This window comes from Gambusia affinis, linkage group LG02 (genome assembly GCF_019740435.1).
Source record: "Gambusia affinis linkage group LG02, SWU_Gaff_1.0, whole genome shotgun sequence".
Lineage (NCBI taxonomy): Eukaryota > Metazoa > Chordata > Actinopteri > Cyprinodontiformes > Poeciliidae > Gambusia > Gambusia affinis.
The window spans coordinates 16,668,671-16,689,073 of NC_057869.1; the positions used below are offsets into that span (position 1 = coordinate 16,668,671).

A 20,403-nucleotide genomic window follows, 5' to 3' on the forward strand; every position below is an offset into this window, starting at 1 on the left:
AACGTTTGACGATAAAAAAAAATTGTTACACAAAATGGCCACAAGATGGCAGTATATTTACTCTCACGTGGATAGGTGCTGGCTAAGGATTTCACGCGTCTTCATAGAGTTTATTCAGGGGGGTTTTGTCAATGTGCAGCCAGATTACAGTTTGTGCTGACACACGGTGAAACGTGGGCCGCAGCGTTTTTGTCAGGACTGGGTCAGGGACGTGTGGCGCCTGGCAGTCTCAGGGGGGGAAAATAAACTTTGCAAGAGAGTAAAGTTCTTTCTTACGGCTTTGTTTGGGGCTAAACATGTAATATATTTTACACGCATACAGACGAGTCCATTAAGAAGGCTAAAAGATCGTTTTTAGTAGATAGTAGCAAGCACCCAAAAAAAAGGGGGGGTTTAGTCCCAGTCTCCTCAGCAGCTTTAGTAGCTACAGTAGCAGTTCTGGGATGTGTCCCAGTTTTGAGCGCCGCCCTCGGACAGCGGCTCAGAGAGTCTGTCAGACGGAGTGAGAAAGTCGTTTTTCCTCACAGCTCCTAATTTCAGCGACGATTCTGGAAGGTGGGAGAGTTCACGTTAATTTATAAGGTAAGCTCTTTCTGATATTTACACTTTGCTATTTGCTGTGTTTGTCTGTCCTCCTCACAGTGACCGATGGGACCTCTGAGACACCTGACTGAGTTGTTCACCGGTTTCTGAAAGCGTGTGTTTCAGGCTGCCTGTTTGACACGATTAGACGTGACTGTGATGCAACTCATGACCCAGTGACTGAAAAAAAATGCTCTAATTAAGCAGCTCACATTAAAATCAGTCTAAATCTGGCCTTGGAGAATATTGTAGAAGTTTTGAGGTTGACAGAATATAATGTTTTGATCATCTCATATCTTTAAAGTTTAATCCTTTCTGGAGACTTCCCTTTAGCAGTCAGGATTCAACTATTATAAAGTCCTGATTAAACTCTTCTTTTTGAGAGTAGTCAGGCAGCTGGTCTTGTCTCCACTTTCTGATAATACAAAGGTTATCTCCTCTTGCGCAATTTTCTTTTTTGTTGTTGTTGTTGTCATGCTCATGGTTTGTGTCATAAATCAGTTGCAAGCAGATGTGTAGCTGCTGGTTATATCTCAAATCAGCTCCAATCACAACTGGAATTGCAGCTTTCTCAACACGCAAGTTCAAAGACAGACAAAGGAGAGTATAAACGTGTATAGTTGGCTGTTATTTATTTTTGTTCAAGTTTTTTTCTTTGTTTTGCCTTTTCCACTGGCTCAGCAGTTTCCAAAATGGACCTCTGGGTTGAAAAGTGACATCAGCTGAATAATAAAGAGAAGGTGTGGTGTGTAGTGTCTACAGGCTATCAGAGATCCCGAGCCACAGGAACTTTCTGTTAATGTTTCCCAGTGACGAAGATTAACACAAATACGCACAGCTGGCTCTTAAATGAACAGCAGCCTCCTGGTCAAACTCCTGATCAAAGAAGAACACAAAAACCTGTTTTTAGAACAGCACTGTTTTATTTTTTGTTGTTTTTTTTTTGTTGTCTGTACTCTGTGTTTCAACATACTTCATGCACACGCAAGACAGGCTGTGACTCAGAACATTACAAAATGATGCATGATCCCACAGCACATTTTTCTGGTATGGGTCTGAAAAGTCACCCAAAACACCAGTTGCTTTCCTTCCTCATGTTCTGTGAGCAATAATTTCCTGTGGTGAAGATAAAGTTTCCCCCCCAATCCCACTCCGCCATCAGACTGTAGGAATTAACTTTGTGACCTTTCTAATCTAAGCAGCGTTTATTTACAGTCCTCTGTGGTCCAGGCACCCACGAACTTTGTACTGTCTTCACATCGACCTTCAGCCACATTACTCCCTTCCTACTGAAAAGATATCCAATCTGTGTGCACACCTATAAACTAATTCTTTATAGCACCTTTAATTACATTTCATTACACAGGCTGGTCTTATTGGTGTCAGACAGCGTGGCTAACTTGCTAATAAATCTATCGTCTTGTGTCCACATCCTCACAGGTTTTCTGAATTCAGCAATTTAATTTTCTTCTTATGAATACCTTGTTATTTGTGGGTATGTCATACGTACATCAAAAAACCTAGTTCCATATGAAGAAAGTGAATATTTCCTTTTGAAGAATAGGTTTCTGAAAAGTGTGGCATGCATTTGCATTCATGGTCTTTACTGTGATACTTGTAAATGCCATTTACCTTCAGAAGTTAACCTTATGAAGTATCAGTTATCTTTTGTGAGAATATTTGAGACTTTTTTTTTAAAATGACACAAGAAAAGCAGTTTATCAATTATTTATGTACTCCTTCATTCTATTAAATAAGCATATGCCCATTTGTTTTCTAAATGACAGAAAAGTCATTAAAACAAATGTACACTTTATTGATCTTTTATCAGCTATAAATACTACATATTTGTTATATGGTCCTTGAAGTATTACCTTTGTCAAAGCTTACCATTGTTTTCATAGACACATATAAACTACATTAGAATAAACTGTCTACTCTAATGTTATTCATTTTTAGCCAAATGCTTTATCAAACCTTTTTTTTCTTCTTATTTTTGGGTTTTTGCTTCAGGTTTTTTGTAGTGAACAAGCTCAGTCAACATAGTCAACTCTTGTTCCTTTACTCTAAACCTTATTGTCACACAACACAGACAAATAATTCAGGTGACTTTTGTGTATCAGCATCCACTTTTTTAAACCCAATGGGTCTGTAGACACTCTAAACTGCAGGTTTCAGTACTCCTTCAGTGAGTTACAAGTGCAAATTTACACGGCAAGCCTTTCATTTTTAGTCTATAATCACCAGCTATACTGCAGTTTAGCTTAAAAACAGTGTGGTGAGAAACAAACGGTACAGAAAGCTCCAAGCATGCAGCCAAATGAAGGCCCGGCCTGTGATGATCCTTGTGAAGAATCCGAAAATGGTACTAACTCCCTCAACTCTTTCATTCTTTGATCAAAGATGACAGATCCACTCATGCTCTTCCTGCTGCAAATCTGATGTTTGTTTTATCAACACCTGAAAGTTGACTCACCTGTAGGATGCCAGAACTGCTCCGGCTGCTCTGGCTTTTTATTCTCCCTTACTGTAATAATATTAGTCAACACAGTGTGTTACAAACACGATGATAGAATTAAACACTGAAACCGTTGTGTTGCAAACATGAACACCCGTGCCAAATTTGAAAACATTTTTCCTGTCCCAGTCTTTATCAAACAATTAATAAAACCAGATAATAAAGGATTATCTCTATGAATGAACCACCAATGTATCAGATTAATGAATATGAAAGTCATACGACATGTTTTAGAACGTCATGCTGAGAGCAAAAGCTATTTGAATGTGCTGAATAGAGTGACTGTGTGTGGAAGCCTAAGCTCATTATCACCAGGGAGGCGTCGTAAACGTACTTCTTCCTCTCTGCAGCACGTTTCCTTCCTTGTTCCACAGCATAGAAAACAGTCACATGCGACCAGGCGGCTACACAAAAGAGATAGGAACTGACACAGATAGGTGGGGTTTGTTGTTCCTCTTAGAGTGACACTCTGCCAGATTTGCTGTAACGCTTGCAGCAATTAAAAACAGCTACAAAGCCATGCAGCCATGAAGGCTTTGTGAATCAGGTTATATAAATAACTAGGAGAAATGTGCAAAATTAGTGGCTTGTACCAACAACTATAATGTAAAATATTTTGATCTTTTTAGCCTCATAAGTTGTAGGGGGAATAAAAGACTTTTTATGAAAACATCAACAGATCATCAGTCTCAGAACTTTTGGATTCGGTTTATGAGATAGATCGACTTAAATAGGATTTTGTAAAAGTAATTTTAATTTATTTTTGCTGTTCTGTTAAAGATCATCTTTAACACAAAGATGATCGATTTTGACTTTTTGCAGTTCTAAGTGGTGTTTGGTTTCTTGCCAACTTTTTGTGAGAACATTGCTACAGGGCGTTACAGGCAGTGGGCCTGGTTTTATCTGCAGCACCTCAAAGGAGTTTAGATCTGGACTTCGACTTGGCCGTTGCAGTTTCACATTAGATCAGTTTCTCTTTTTTAAACATTTGCTGCTGCGTTTGGCAATCATTTTCTTAATTGTTTAATGATCCAGTTTGGGCTGAGCCTCTATGAAACACTGTGATTGAAAACTTTCCTGAAACTGACAAAGAAGTCCAAATAATTGCAAATCATCTACCGTATTCTATAATTTGAGTTTTACAGAATTTGTGAGCTCTGTTTGTTTTTCAGCCATATGTAGTGCGGTGCGTTTAGACAATTCAACTTTACAATCCCCGGCTGTGCTGCTAAGCTCTTTTCAAAAAAGAAGAGGCTTCCTCAAGGCAATCCTTGCAAACAAGTCATACTTGTTCAGTCTGTTTTTAAATCTATAGCCAGGAACTTTAACATTACCTGTGTCATCTCAGGCACGTTGAATGTGGAATATAGCGTTTGGGATTTTAGCAATTATCTTGGATCCACTGCTGTGAAAATATTTTAAATGTATTAGTTTTATTAACTTTCCCAAAGTTATGCGGAGAAACAAACTTTTATGCTTCTTCAGCAAACTGGCAACACTCGACTTTTTCTAAGGGTCATACGATTCTTTAAGTAAGTCCATATAGCAAGTTAAATGTGCTAATTTTGGTGAAAACCCAAAGTTTTTCTGTAGATATTTTAAAACCAAGTACAATTTTGGCTAATTAAATAATCAAACATAAATATATATCATTAGGTTGTTCTTCTCAGCCTATATTTTGTCTTAGAAGGAACCTGTAACTTTTTTTTTCATATTCAAAAACATAAAACATTCATGATGACAATGATACAAATACTGACTGTTGAAGACAAGTAGATTTTTTGATTCTTTTATTTTTCTTTACCAAGTAAGATAAAAAAAAATGGTATTACACTTTACGGCATAGCTGCTTTTCTATGAAGATCCATGCTGCCCTATTAGAATGCTCAGCATCTATACAGAATGGTAAGAATCAATCATCAGCATTACTGTAGTAAAGATATCCCAGGAAACTGTTAATAAGTTCCTTCTGTCAGAAGAAAGGACATCTGTGAACTTTGTCAAATATGGGGTTAAAATCTCAGAGGTGAAACTTAACAGAGGAAGCCTTCTTTTGAACTTTGATCTTTACAGGAAGCCAGACAGTCTTTCCAGGAAAAGCCTGGGAATGAAGTGTCCGAATATGAGGGAGCTCACAACCCCACAGTGTTGCATCACCATGATTTAATTTTCCTACCGGAATAGCTCCGTTTTCACGCTCGGCTCTATGTTGTGGTAAAATTATTTTGAACATTTGGTCCTGTAGAGAAAAGTCTCAGTCAAGCTGTTTTTAGTGACTCCAGAGCAGGTGGATGTTGAATATTTGTCTGTCAAACAAACAAGTTGCTTGTGCTTGTTTTATTTTCCAGCCATGCGATTTTCTTTTTATCTGCAACATGAAACTTGTGTATTCTGAGTGTGGCTAGGCAGATTTTCCTGCTGGGAAATAACACTATTAAACCTCCTTTGCGCCTTCCTGTGATGTGGATAAAAGGCAGTCAGGTATAACTAATTTCAGTGCGTTATTGTGCAAAGAACCATGTGCTGAACACACCTTGTAGATCAGGTGAGCCTGCAGACAGAAAGCTCCACATTCTTGCTCCTGTTTTAGTTAAAATGAACATTTTGTGTCTGTTTTTTTTTTTTTTTTTACCTTTGAAGTCCTCCTGAAGTTGACTGACGTTTACTTTTATCTTTCGGTGAACTGCTATTATCAGGACACAGACTTCTTCTGCTTTGGCACAGCTGCCTGGACACGCAGCCAGATTTTAGTGAACTGAGATAATAAAGAGGAGCTTTGGAGGCCTGGTGGAGGGTTCAGCCCTACAGGCTGAAAAGTACATGAGCAAAATGTTTCTGCTTGCTTATCAGGCCTGCGGAGGGTTCCTTCCTGGTTTTCTTCAGTTCGATCTCTAATTACTGTTGCTGGCTGCTTGCTCTACTGTACATGTGAATTTCCCAGCAGTGTTTTCCGTTTCTTGCTGTGTAGTTGTTGTTTTTTTGGATTCTGTCTGCAGCAGCGTACTCTGTGGAAACAAATGCTTAACTCTCCCGCACTTAAAAGTGTGTCTAATATTTTGCAGAATCGAATCAACCCTCTGACGACTCGATGTTGCAAAATATAGAAGACAAAGTTTCCGTTATAAAACAGTCTAGGACAGCATGACAATAAATTATAACCTTGTGAATCACTGTTAGGGGTTTTCATGTAAAAAAAGACAACTTTTCCAAGATTTGTCCCGTGAATCATCAATCTGAGCTTATCAATGGAAAATTGTTATTTTGGGTTGTTACTATTTTAATTATCTGAAGTTTGAGGTCAAGACAGCCTGTCAGTGTTTCCCAACTATGAACCAAATTAGCTCAGTATCCTGTTTGTTTTAGCTCCTGCTCTAACACACCTGATGTTCTTTAAATCAAGGACACATCCATTTAGACTCTCTGTACTGCAGCATGAAATGAATAAGATGCCAGATGAAGGGCCCTGATGACCAACACCGAGGGTTTACTGTGGTTATTTGAAGTGAATAACCTTCAAATTGAGGCATTTTATTTGATCCTGTGGTGTTAGAAATTTGTCTTTCTTTGCCCCATTCCTCATGAGCTCAGTGTTCCCTTTAAAGTTTCCCCTTCTTTTCAGAGTTTGTTTTTGTGGCTTAAAATATTTCAGATTAGTAGCTCCTTTGTCTGACAGTGATGCAACTTTAGGTTTCAAGCAGAAACACTCAAGTCCATCCCCACAGAGGATTTGTCAGGATCACATCCCTGATGAGAAATTTTAATGATGCTTGAATCTGTTAAATCTATAAATATAAAGATAACTGTTTACGATGGTCGATGAACCCAGTAAAAAAGCAAACAGTAAAAAGATCTGTCCAATCCAATTTTGCTTGTGCAGCCAGATCCTGATAAAACTTAAACTTTGCCTTCCTTTCCTCTCTACATTTACAATATAACAATTGTGCTGGATGCTGTATTTTTTTTTGTGTGTGTGTGTCTTCATCGGAACAAATGGGCAAGATGCTTGTTATTGGTAGATGTCTTGTTGAAAAATTTAGAGTTAGTCAATATAAAATGCAACTGTTTTCCAGTAAAAACAAGTAGTGAATACGAAGCCGCCCCTGTTTAGCTTTCTCTCAACGTGTACTGTCGCAGTTACATATTTTACATTCGTACCATTCCTTCTTTATCAAACTGCAAACAGATACCTTGTTACTGCTTGCCTCTCTCTTGATTCTGTTCTGAACAATGTAAAACCGCTCATTATATTAGGGAGTGTGTCCAAATGCAGGAACGGTGCATTCATGATTAAAATTATAGGGTGTTAGTGGTGATCAGTAGTTTTGTTTGATAAATGGCATGAATGAATTCATCCCTCTGTGTTGGGAGCTGAATCACTCCCCATTACTTTTCTCTCTTAGCCACAGCTGGTTTCACTTAATCACATCACTTACTGGACAGAAAGGAAATGTAAACCAACATAGTAATAAACTCTGTGATCCTCTCAACCATTATCTGCCTCGGCTGAGGGTAATCTTTCCGTTTCACTCGGCTGTATTTTTACAGCCACTCTGAGGGTTCCTCTTTCTGTCTGCCCACAAGTCACTTTTCCATTCTGTCAGACCGAGTTGGTGAAGTCCATGTGTCAGAGGCAGGGTAGTTTCGGTGCTGAGCATCAACCTATCTAACGACATTTTAATCAGTGGTGCCAGAATCACACAACAGATGCTTTTAATCGTTGTGGCGCTTTACCGGTTTATCCTGAAACGTGACAACATAAGCGTAAGAAGCATTTCGCTAGACATTTTCAGATTTTACCTTGGCCAAATGTGAAATAAAATTAGATCACAAAAACCTTTTCTTAGAAAGCTCAAGCAAAAATAAAAGCGAAAAAGGAGGAAAAAAAAGTAAGAAAAGAAAGACAAAGTCCCTTATAGTGGAAAGGAGATAAAACATGAAGTCTTCATAAAGTGGAGATGCTCCAGAAATGCAAGAGCTTTTTGATCATTGTCAAAGAGTACACCTCTAGTTATGCATTATGACATGTGAATCTATGTCCTATCTTCTTATTTGATGACAAACCTCAACATTTCCAAGAAACCAGGGATGCATCCTGTAACCGGGTGCCTAGTGGAGCCAATGAGAGGACCAAGAGTTTTTTCTAAAAGGATGATGATGGTCGACTGCAGACCTTCTGCAGCCACGTGGCAAAGGAATGCCAGCCCACTAAAGCCTGGATGATTGTTGTCAGGGCCTCCATAGGATATGCTGACAGGATATTACAGCCGCCCAAAATGCATATAGAGCATTTCTGTGGGTTGCATGGATCTCCTGCCTCACTTTAAGTATTTCTCTAAAGCAAGAGGGTCAAAAACAAGATGCAGACATGTGGTCAAACAGGACTCTGTGCAAATTAAAATGTTAACTTTAGCCTGGAGAGGGGTGCTGTGGTGGCTAAGGGGCAAAGCACGACCCATGTTTTGAGGCCTTAGGCCTCATGGCGGTGGTGGCAGGTTCAATTCCCTTCCTGGCAAAATTTACCACATGTCTTCCCCCTCTCTGATTACCCTGTTTCCTGTCAAACTACTTTCAAATAAAGGCCACGAGAGCCTTTATTTAAACCTTTAAAAAAAAAAAAAACTTTAGCCTGGAGAGAAATTTTGTTGTTGTTGGAACGAGGTTCAAACCCTCGTTGCATGAGGACATAATTAGAAATATGTGAGTCATTATTGAATGGTCACTTCTGTTTTTTACTATCTACATGAACAACTGTGCCCCACATCGCCGCCTGGGATTGTGGTGTGACGGTATCAGTGGAATACAGTGGGTGGGTGTTCAGACCCTGCACAGCCCCTACGACTTCTTGTCTAACCACACCCGTCCCACTCTGCAGGACATTAAAATTTCAAAGCCAGGCTTCCCCCAAAGCTCACGGAAGCTGTGGTCTCCACCCACGTCGGCACACTCGGGCCTTGTGCTGAAACTTTCAACATTTTGCTTTGATGTCAACCTCTGGCACCAGTTTCTGGCACAGATTTTTAAGTGCTTGATGGTTGATTGGAGGAACGGGGCTTTAATTGTGTCAGTTCAGCTTCAGTCTGATGAGAGTGCGTGTTTTTAGAAATAACATTTTTCACATTCAGGCACACGTGTAAGCAGACGTGCTTCAGTGCGCTCTATAGTATTAGGCCTGTATAAATAATCATCTATCAGTTTTTGTTTGCATGAGTTTTCATTAAAAGTAGATGCACAGAAGTCTGGCTAGAACCACTAACCAGACCTAGAAATAAAATATCCTTATTATGAAACAATAACCATACTTTGTGGTACATTAAGAAAGAATAAAATAAATGCTAAAGATGTATTGATCACATATATATTTATAATCAAGGGAAACATAAATCTTTTCAGAAAGACAAAAATATCTAAATGTGTTTACTGGCAGTAAACTTTGTACAAATAGTAGAGATTCCTTTCAACAAAGCTTAGACAAAAAAATACTTCCTTAAAGCTCATGAGCTCTAGATTATGATATTTGATCCCATTAACAGTCCATAGTGAAGCCAGCATAGCCAAATATGGTCATCCAATGTAAATTCAGGCTGCCCTAAGTACATAAACAATGTTTCATTTTAAGCAAGTATTGGTCTCTGTTTGTGAGAAAGAGCTGGAAAACAGTGGAATCCTCCCAAAGCAATCCACTTTTCTTCTGGACACACTGCACAAAATACTGCCATGGACAGATGTTTAGAGTAAAAAGCAGCCAAAGTCCAAAAACAAATGTAGAACAATACCTGTGAAAAGTTAAGTGAGCTACCGATTAGGATCACATGCAAAGTTTTGCTTACAAACACATTTTTTGCAAGACATACACAGGATTTGGATTTATTAAAGTTATAGGACTACTGGTATCACCATTAAAGAATATCATCTTAAAAGATGTCAAGTCAAATTACTTATCTTTAGGAAACCCAGGGGGAAAAAAAGTGATATGATATGGACATTCCTTGAGTCTTGAGCTTGTGAGACAGTCACATCTTTTGAACTAGTAAGCTTAAATTAGGATCCTGTAGTTGTGTCTATAAAGCAAAAGTTAGAAATATTGTCAGCAGCTGCCTGAAGTTCAACCACAGGATTGCTCAGCTTTGCTGCGTACTGGAACTGCATATATTTTTTCAACCTTGTCTGTGCTTGAAATGTTATCTTGTTCATGTGGGTGTGAGCTCACCACGTCTCAGAATGCCTCCTGCCTTAGATAATGGGTAAAGGAATGCTTTCCTAACAAAAAGCAGTCAAACTGATCCATAATTCAAATCCATTATCCATTTAAAGCTATGTAAATAGATCTTCTGTCTAAAAGTAGAAAATGGAAAAACACAAGTTACTTAAAGCCATCTGTTGGACTCTTTGCCATGGGATGACATCACTGCTACGTGTCTTGCCTCCTCAGAATGGGCATGACGGTGCGGGCCAAGCCAAGGGTGTAGCCACATCTGGCAGAGCGAGCTGAGCAACGCAGAGCAGGAACCTCGGCACACCAAGACATCTGCTGCAGAGGGGAAGATGGGAAAGATGGAGGAGGAGAGCCACAATGTCGGGAAGCTGTTTGAGAACTTCATCCAGGCCTCCACCTGTAAAGGGACTCTGCAGGCCTTTAACGTCCTCTGCAGACGTTTGGACCTTGACCCGGCGAACCACAACACTTTCTACTGCAGCCTGAAGGCAAAGGTCACCTCTTGGAAGGCCAAAGCACTTTGGACCAAGTTAGACAAAAGGATGTCCCACAAGGAGTACAAGAAAGGTCAAACTTGTGTGGGGACAAAGGTGAGTTCAACTATTTCCCGTCATCTTTAAGAAAAAGTCATGTTAAATATGATGGAGGTGTAGAACAGGGTAAAAATGACAGAAGATAAATACATGCATTTAGAGACATGTTTTCTCTTGTCTTTTCACCTATATCAGCTTTTATGGAGCGGTTATTACGTAGTAGTTTGTGTCTTACCTGCAACAGTCACATCAGACATTTAGGCTAAGATCTACTGTGATCAATAACCATTAAATAGCTAATTATCCACAGCTGGAAATAATTTTCACTTAGGTTTTAGCCAGACTTGTAGCATGTATTTTTACATCAGTGCATTTTTTGATGCTTGAGCTTTTTTGTCACTGTTTTCTGAATTTAACAACGCCTCTTCTGCAAAACTGAACAACATTGCTGTGCATAGCTGCAAATCAAAAGGCTGAACATATCTTGTTGATCTGCTGTGACTCACAGGTGCAACAAAACAACATGCTGATTAGACTGATTAGCTGACTCTCATTAACACCTACAGTTTAGCTTAGCTAAGCAAATATTAATGACTGTGTTATGTAGAAATGTTGTAAAAGATGTTTAAAGGATGGTAAATTAACCTTTTGTCACATTTGAGGAGGGATCTTTTCCTGCAAACAGCTTGGGAAGCTTTTGTATTTGGCTCAGGATAAATATAATGAAACAAGGTATTAAGTTTAAAAACTAGTCTAACTTTTTTATAAACCTAGGTTTATTATGTTTTTTCTATTTATATTGTGCCTGGTGACATTTTAGAAGCTGCACCTTTTGTTTGGCTGCTCTCCAACATATCCAATTGATTTACTGCTGCAAGCCCAAAGCTACATGTTTTCAGTAGAAAAATGCTTTCCTGTCTTCACTGCAGGCAGACTGGACTGTTGTATTTTTGTCATGATTTGCGGTGGTGGAGGTGAGGCAAAAACGCTGATGGACCGGATTGAATGTAAAATAATGAATTTAATGACAAACCAGGATACAACAAGGGAACAGGACGACGAGGAGTGACATGAGACGTGACGTGACGAGGATCCGACAAACACACGGAGACACAGGTGACATTAAATACACATGAGGTAATCAGGGAACGAGACACACCTGGGAACTAATCACGGGGAGACAGGACAACACAGAGACTCAGACACACAAGAAAACTAGAAATAAATACACAGAGAAACATGGATCCTGACAGTACCCCCCCCTTAACGGGCGGCTCCCAGACGCCCAAAACAGAAAATACAACGAGGGTGGGCGGAGGGGAGCTGGACGGGGGGCACAGAGTCTATAAACAACGAAAAACAACCCAAAAATAATTGGGCGGAGACACAAGGGTCCAGAGTCCAAAAAACCAAAACAAAACAAACCCAAATGGGTGGGCGGAGCACAGAAAGGCTGGAACCACGGAGGAGGTCAGGGGGCCGACCTCGGCGCAAGCGGGAACCACGGAGGCTGTCCGGCGGCGTCCATGGCGCAGGAGGCGGGAACCACGGCGGCGGTCCGGCGGCCGTCCGCGGCGACGAGGAGGAGTCTTTGGGGCCCCACGGGGGCGGCGACGAGGAGCATAGAGGGGCTCTGGACTGGCACCAACAGGGGGCTCTGGACTGGCACCGACAGGGGGCTCTGGACTGGCACCAACAGGGGGCTCTGGACTGGCACCAACAGGGGGCTCTGGACTGGCACCAACAGGGGGCTCTGGACTGGCACCAACAGGGGGCTCTGGACTGGCACCAACAGGGGCTCTGGACTGGCACCAACAGGGGCTCTGGACTGGCACCAACAGGGGCTCTGGACTGGCACCAACAGGGGCTCTGGACTGGCACCAACAGGGGGCTCTGGACTGGCACCAACAGGGGGCTCTGGACTGGCACCAACAGGGGGCTCTGGACTGGCACCAACAGGGGGCTCTGGACTGGCACCAACAGGGGGCTCTGGACTGGCACCAACAGGGGGCTCTGGACTGGCACCAACAGGGGGCTCGTGACAGGCACCAACAGGGGGCTCGTGACAGGCACCAACAGGGGCTCTGGACTGGCACCAACAGGGGCTCTGGACAGGCACCAACAGGGGGCTCTGGACAGGCACCAACAGGGGCTCGGGACAGGCACCAACAGGGGGCTCGGACAGGCACCAACAGGGGCTCGGACAGGCACCAACAGGGGCTCGGGACAGGCACCAACAGGGGCTGGGACAGGCACCGACAGGCACTGGGAAGCGACAGGCACTGGGAAGCTGGGACAGGCACTGGGAAGCTCGGGACAGGCACTGGGAAGCTGGACAGGCACTGGGAAGCCTGGGACAGGCACTGGGAAGCTCGGGACCTGGACAGGCACTGGGAAGCTGGGACAGGCACTGAGACTTACTGGGGACAGGAGCGGAGGAGGTAGTCCGCGCTTCGGGCCGCAGCGGAGGAAGTCCGCGAAGCGCCTGGGCCGCAGCGGAGGAAGTCCGCGAAGCGCTCGGGCCGGGTAGCGGAGGAAGTCCGGGCGCGCTTCGCCGGGTAGCGGAGGAAGTCCGGCGAGCGCCTGGGGCCGGCAGCGGAGGAAGTCCGCGGCGCTGGGCCGGGTAGCGGAGGAAGTCCGCGAAGCGCTGGGGCCGCAGTAGCGGAGGAAGTCCGGCGAAGCGCTGGGCCGGTAGCGGAGGAAGTCCGCGGCGCGCTGGGCCGGTAGCGGAGGAAGTGCCGCGGCGCTGCCGGGAGCAGCGGCGAGGCGCCGCTGCGGGAAGCGCGCCGGGCCGGGCAGCGGAGGAGTGCCGTAAGCGCCGACCGCAGCGGAGGTGGCGTTCGGAGGGCGACGAGGGGCCGGATCCACCGGCGGCTCACGTCGTTGTCTCCGGGTGGCCTGCGGAGGGGGTTGATCCGGGAAGCGACGAGGGGCCGAGTTCATCGGCGGCTCACGCCGCTTTCTCCGGAATGACTGCGGAGGTGGTGGTTCCGGGAAGCAACGAGGGGCCGAGTTCATCGGCGGCTCACGCTGCTTTCTCCGGGCGAACTGTTGACCTGGTGTCCGCAGAGGGTAACGAGGGGCCGGATCCACCGGCGGCTCACGTCTCTTCCTCTGGGCTGGCTGCGGAGATTGTGCTCCCAGGCGGGAAAAACGGCCGGGAGCGAATCCGGGGGGTGCCAAGGCCAGTCTCGTCCCCCGGAAAGCCTCTCTCTGCAAGTCGTAGTCCGACTTCAGACCCATCTCCTCCAGCAACAGCGGAGAAGGCAGGATCTCTACATCCTTGTAGAGATCCCTCTGTGCCAACTCCAACTGCTGCTGGATCCAGTCCTCGCGGTTCTTCTGCCCCCAAAGGGGAGCGCCCTCACCTCGGTTGTGGTCGGATCCTACTGTCATGATTTGCGGTGGTGGAGGTGAGGCAAAAACGCTGATGGACCGGATTGAATGTAAAATAATGAATTTAATGACAAACCAGGATACAACAAGGGAACAGGACGACGAGGAGTGACATGTGACCAAACGTAGACGTGACGTGACGAGGATCCGACAAACACACGGAGACACAGGTGACATTAAATACACATGAGGTAATCAGGGAACGAGACACACCTGGGAACTAATCACGGGGAGACAGGACAACACAGAGACTCAGACACACAAGAAAACTAGAAATAAATACACAGAGAAACATGGATCCTGACAATTTTATTCATCTGCTGTTTCACATTTCCCGTGTTGTTCCGTACACCTGTGCAATAAAGATAAAAATGCAGACGGAAATATTTTTTATCAGGATATTTAATTTTCTTGTCAACATTTTTGGTGTGAAAGTCAGTCAGCTCAGCAACTATATGTGTTGTGGTTAAGTTTATTTATTATGCATGCTTTACTTTTTAAGGTGATCATTGTTTCAAGGAAGGGAATGCAGAGTTATTAATTTATCCACAGCCTAGAAGAGTTGAGATTGTCAAATGGAGCAGGAGACTCTTTCCAAAAATATTAAAACACACCCACACAATGGTGAAAGGTCCAGCTTAAAAGTTTGCTTTATACAATTTTAGGATTTAGGAAGTGTTTTTTGTTGTTTCATCTCACGTGATTTGTTTTTACTGGACATAAGTGTGACTCTGATGTCCTATTAAAGTTAAGTGGGACAGCTAACCCAGGCTCAACGGTTTAATCTTTTTGCACCCCAGTAGATTTATATTTTATTTATGGCTCCCATACTTCTAGAATAGTATGGAGTTTGAAATCAGGATTTTCCAAGTGCTGTAATGTAGAAAATTATCTAGGTGTTCTGTCCTTTTTTCCATGTCGTTCTCTTTTTCCTTCACTCTGTCCTTCTTTATTTTTCTTGTCTTTCTTTCCATTTCCTCTTTTCCTTGTGTCCTTTCTTATTCCTTTTCCTTCGTTGTAGTGTCTATTCTTTTTTTCTTACCTCTCTGCTTCCTTCATGGTGTCCTACATTGGACCTTTCCTTATGACTTTTGTTTCTTGTAATTTTTGTTCTTTCTCTTCTTGTCCACTTTATGTCCTTCCTTACTTCCTTCCTTTCATTTTTATCATTTCTTGTGTCATATTTTTCTCACATTTCCTTTCTTCCTCCCTTGCTTCATTCTGTCCTTTATCTTTGTTCCTTACATCCTACTACCCTTCTTTCTTTCCTGTCCTTCCTTTCCATGCTTCCTCCTATCTTACACTCACAAGATGATAGATTAAAAGTCTGTCCTCTTAATGAATACATTTTTCTACAGAGGATATTTGTGGTGGTGTGGGGGGAGGAGGCACAAAAAAGGTGATGAGAGAAAGTCGAAACTCAGATTAGTATTCACCTGTCAGCTGTGCTCAGATTCAGCACAATTTTTATTGCACAGAGGAAGAGACAGCATCACTCAGCAACTCTGATTATTTGGCCCCAGTTAGACTCTGTTTGGCTACCTTTTTGCTTTTCCTGAACGTTTGGAGCAGGGATGTGGTTATTATTAAAATGTTTTAAATTCTGCTCAGTTATCTTCTAAAGCTGAGAATATCTTAGGCAACAACTTAAAAAAAGACAAGTGCATTAGAGTTTCTTATTTTGTATTTCTGACTTGACAAAGAATTTTTTCTGAAATCAAAGCAAAATGTTTTTGATTTTAATGATCTGCTTACATGTGCATAGTGTTTTTACTGCTCACAATGGCGGCTATCTCCTTTTGCAACTTCTTCTTCAAATACTGGGTGGACAAATCCTTCAATCTTTCTGCCAGTTCTGTTCTCCATCAGTGGCATATGCGATTTCACTCAGGGCTTTTTCTTCACATTGCTGAGTCTTTTTTACAGGATGTGATGTCACGATTTTTACGGCCTAACACAGATGGTAGCAGAGGCTGAGCATCCATCTCGTTGAGTTTTACTGTGTACAACAAAATCTGCCTTTTCATATAAATCGTGCTGCAAGTCAGCCTCAGTGCACTTCATCAGATCTCTAGGAGGCAGCTTGCTTTCAATAAAACTCATTGTGTCTAAACGTGACACAATCTTGAATATTTTTTTTTATTATTAGACACTCAGCTATTCTATGTGTCTTCAGACACACCTGACATGTTTTGAAGTGCTTCCATCTTCGCCAGAGGTGTCACAGCTGTCGCAGCTGTTATCAGCTGTTAGGATAATTTAGCAACAAAACTCCTCTCTTGTGCCTAATGCCAGGTGACAATGCATGATCTGTCCATCTCCCAATGCACTGCGATCAACCTGACAGTTTGTTCACAGGCTGTCTGGCTGGGTTTGATGAATATCGGGGTGAGGTCATGGTGGGTGGAGAAGGGGGGGTGGGGGGGGGGTCACAGGTGGAGACAGCTGAGAGGAAACCAGTGTCCTGACTCAGCAGATGTGGCACCAGAGTTCATGAAAAAAAAAAAAAAGCCCTGATGAGTGAGTGGAAAGCGTAACAACAAAAACTTCTGCTCATGGCTGATAGAGAAGTCAAAACAGTGACACGAGTTTGGAGAACAATGGGCGCTCTTTGAAAGTGGATTTGAGAAAGTTCCTTTGTCGTGCGTCTATAAATGATGTTGTTCCCCATCTGTTCACTGGTTGCACATCAGCGCACTAAGCACTGCTTTGCGCAGGGAAATAACCGTAAGTTTAAACTTGTCAGGGCAGTGTGCACACCACCTGCGTCTGCGATTCAAATCTGACGGCCTCAGGCAGCTTATGACGAAGACTGAGAGAAGCAGGTCACAGATAGACACAAAGCCTTTCATTGTTGGTGCAAGAGAAGTATGCGCCATACTTATCCTGTGTGGAGAAGTATGGTGTTGATTTTAATGCAACAGCAAAAAATTAAAAGACAAAAACAGAAAAAATAAGTGGTGATAGGATGGGACAAAATGAGCAATGTATCAAGTTGATCTATGAAGTTGTCAATGGGACAAACAGATGTTTTTGTTGTTTTTTTGTCATGTTTATGTTGGTTTTATGGTTGTTTTGCCAGTGTTTCACTGTTCAGCATGTTTTGCTATTGTAGTGAGCAGCAGGTGAGCAGATTGTCTCATGGGACTGATGCATGTGAAACCCTCTTGTCATATTTATTAATATTTTTGTAACTACATGTGATGCCAGGAGTCATAGTTTCGATCTACTGCGTCTATCTGTTGGATAACAGTCTTTCTAAGAAAGGCAAGTGAAAAGTAAAAACATTCCGTCTTAATCTGTGGAAGTCTTTGAGACGGAAAACTGCTGAGCATTGCAGGAAAGCTTCGCTCTGGTTTAAATGTCAAAATAATCACGCACCCCATCTCCGAACAGTTTTCTTCATAAAGCCTCGTAATGTCTTCAAACGGAAAGAAAAAGGAGAACTGTGCCAACACACATGCGTCACCTCTTTCATCTATCATTATGGACGATGATGTAATGTTTCAACCACACATGCTCAGACAGACACCTAAACCTCAAACTGACTTCATGCATTTTCTTCCGTGACGCTGTTTTGTGAATAACACCTGAATTATGTGTCTCTGGGGAGCTTACTAATAAATATATCACTCCGAGCATGTGCAAACTATTTTTTTTTTGGGCATTGTAGCAATAATGCAATCACACATGCATGAGCAATCCTGTGCAGACTGGACTGATTATCGGAGTTAATCTTTCTTAAGTGTTCCTGAATGAGACACTTTAAAGCGTCTCAGCAGTGGAGCAGTAAAGTACAACTCCTTCTCATGATGTATGGAGCTGCATGATGCTCCAGAGCTCATTATAAACAATTGTAATGTCCTTCTTTGTTTCAACAAGCTTTCTGTTGATTCTATGACAAAGATATTACCTTGACGTAGGTCATTTAACTGTGCTCTTTGTTTGTAATAACCAGCATATTGTGTCATTCCATTCAGTGCCTCATCATCGGAGGAGGCCCGTGTGGCTTGCGGACTGCCATCGAGCTTGCCTTGATGGGTGCCAAGGTGGTGGTGATGGAGAAGAGGGATTCCTTTTCAAGGCACAACGTGCTCCATCTTTGGCCCTATACCATCCATGACCTGCGGAGCCTCGGGGCCAAAAAGTTCTATGGAAAGTTCTGTGCCGGAGCCATCGACCACATCAGTGAGTATCAGACTTCGTTGGAACAAAACCGGCCTTTTAAATCACTCCGCTCCTGTGAATCAACCGTTTTCTTGCATGATAAACTGTACAATATGAAATATGGAGTTTATTTTCCTCACAGATGATAAAAGAAACAGTAGTACAACAATAATTAGATCATTTGTTTTAATGTGAGGCCATCTTCCCCTTCCGGTCCCCCGTTCACTTCAAATCCCTAAAACCTGAAATTTGGAGCCAATGTACTTCTAGCGTCCTTTCTGTAACCTTAAATGGCTGTGAAAACGTTATTTTCTTTCTTTAGATGTTGAAAAAACCCATAAAGAAATACTTGAAAAGCATTAAGGTTGCCATGTCTCAAGTTCAACTGCTTGGTAAACATTTGAAAAGCAAAGCCATCCTTGTTGTTACTTAAACCCTCCAAAAGGATGAGTTCACTGACCTTGTTGAATGAGGCACGCTCTCCTTTTTTTCCACCTATTTGGAGGCGCTGCTCAGCGTTCCAGACATATCAACACACAGGCAGAGTTTGCTCTCAGCAGTTTGATGAAAAGCAAACATGAAAACATGGACGTGTGTCTGTCTCTGCCAGGCATTCAGCAGTTGCAGCTCATCCTCCTGAAGGTGGCTCTGATTGTTGCTGTGGAGTTTCACGTCAATGTGGAGTTTATTAAGCTGCTGGAGCCTCCAGAAGATCAGCAAAACGAAGGTACTCAATCTCACCTCCACTTGGCTGTGGTATTCAAACAGGAGGTTTAGATGGTGGAGAAATGAGGGGAATCTAAGCAGCTGGAATATGTCTAGCTTTTCGGAGGATCAATTTGAGAAGTCTATCTTTTTTTTTTCAGACAGGTGGAATTTAGCTTCCTGCAGGATCTTTGTTTACATTCCTGCTTTGCTGCTACTGCTGCACATTTAACCTGGTTAAGCAGAAAGGAACATCTCGTCTGAGAGTATTTTATTTCCTTGACACTCACTAATGAACACGACACAAACATTGGCACAGGTTTTGTTTTCATAATTTGCAGATCAAAACAGCAAAGGTCACGTAATTCGTATCATCTTCCTGTAACTGATCTTTATACTACCGCTCTGCAATACACTAACCAGTGACCCATTTTATTTTTTAGACAGAATATGTACAGTCTCATTTCAGGTTTCATAACATTTGAGCAAAGCGCAGTGGATACTTGACCCCCATCATCCCACTCCAGCCTTCAACTTAGTGGACGATAAGTCAGGAGGTGTCAGTTCAGTTTTCATATCGACGTGGTGATAACAACGCCAGCTCTGGCTAAATTTAGAGCCTGACTTATCCCTCCTGCTCCACTGTGACTGACTTAGCCGTGCCCTTGACTCTGTGGACGGTATTTTCCACACACAAACTATTTCACAACAAACTGGCAAGCAACACCTGTTCTCATCTAACACATCTGCTGCAACATTTTGCAACAGTATATCCACATTTAAGCCTCTGATTGTACGGTTATTAAATTTTTGTTTCCCGTCATGTCAGATTTGACAAATTTAATATAGGTTTAAAGTAACAACAAGGGCCGTCCAACAAGAACAGTCCAGATAATGGGATGTTCCTTGTGTTCTTCACATCACAAAGGGGGTATTAATTTGATTTGAAACCTGTGTACATGTGCATGGATTTACCCAGCACTCCCAGTTGCTTTTTGTCTTTTCAGCGATTGGGTGGAGGGCCGCAATCCGACCTGCAGATCACCCGGTGGCTGGCTTCGAGTTTGATGTGGTGGTGGGGGCCGATGGGCGGAGAAACACGCTGGAAGGTGAGACACAGGGAAACAAAAGGCCTGGACAGTTTGGGTAGCTGTGGTTGTGTTCTGCACTTTTAAACATGACAGGTGCCACTCCCAGATCCTCCAATACTGAAATAGCTGACAAAGGGTAAAAACAATTTCAAAGCAGGAATCGTCCAATTTACATCAGAGAAGATTATTAAAAGTAAA

At 42.7% G+C, this 20,403-nt stretch overlaps 1 protein-coding gene across 9 annotated transcripts in view; it reads left to right on the forward strand.

The window, feature by feature from the left end:
• Window positions 1-296: 296 nt before the first annotated feature.
• The window catches only part of mical2a (microtubule associated monooxygenase, calponin and LIM domain containing 2a), a 36,001-nt gene continuing 15,894 nt past the window's right edge, over window positions 297-20,403 (forward strand). For 3 of the 9 annotated variants that reach the window (XM_044099676.1, XM_044099668.1, XM_044099659.1), the window contains exons 1-5: window positions 298-582; window positions 10,530-10,903; window positions 18,223-18,430; window positions 19,020-19,136; window positions 20,122-20,223. In XM_044099676.1, coding sequence (XP_043955611.1) covers window positions 10,643-10,903; window positions 18,223-18,430; window positions 19,020-19,136; window positions 20,122-20,223 — 688 coding nt within the window. In that variant the 5' untranslated portion in view covers window positions 298-582; window positions 10,530-10,642. Of the gene's footprint in view, window positions 583-10,529; window positions 10,904-18,222; window positions 18,431-19,019; window positions 19,137-20,121; window positions 20,224-20,403 lie in introns of all 9 variants that reach the window. The other 6 variants (XM_044099718.1, XM_044099708.1, XM_044099684.1 and 3 more) reach the window with 5 other exon arrangements.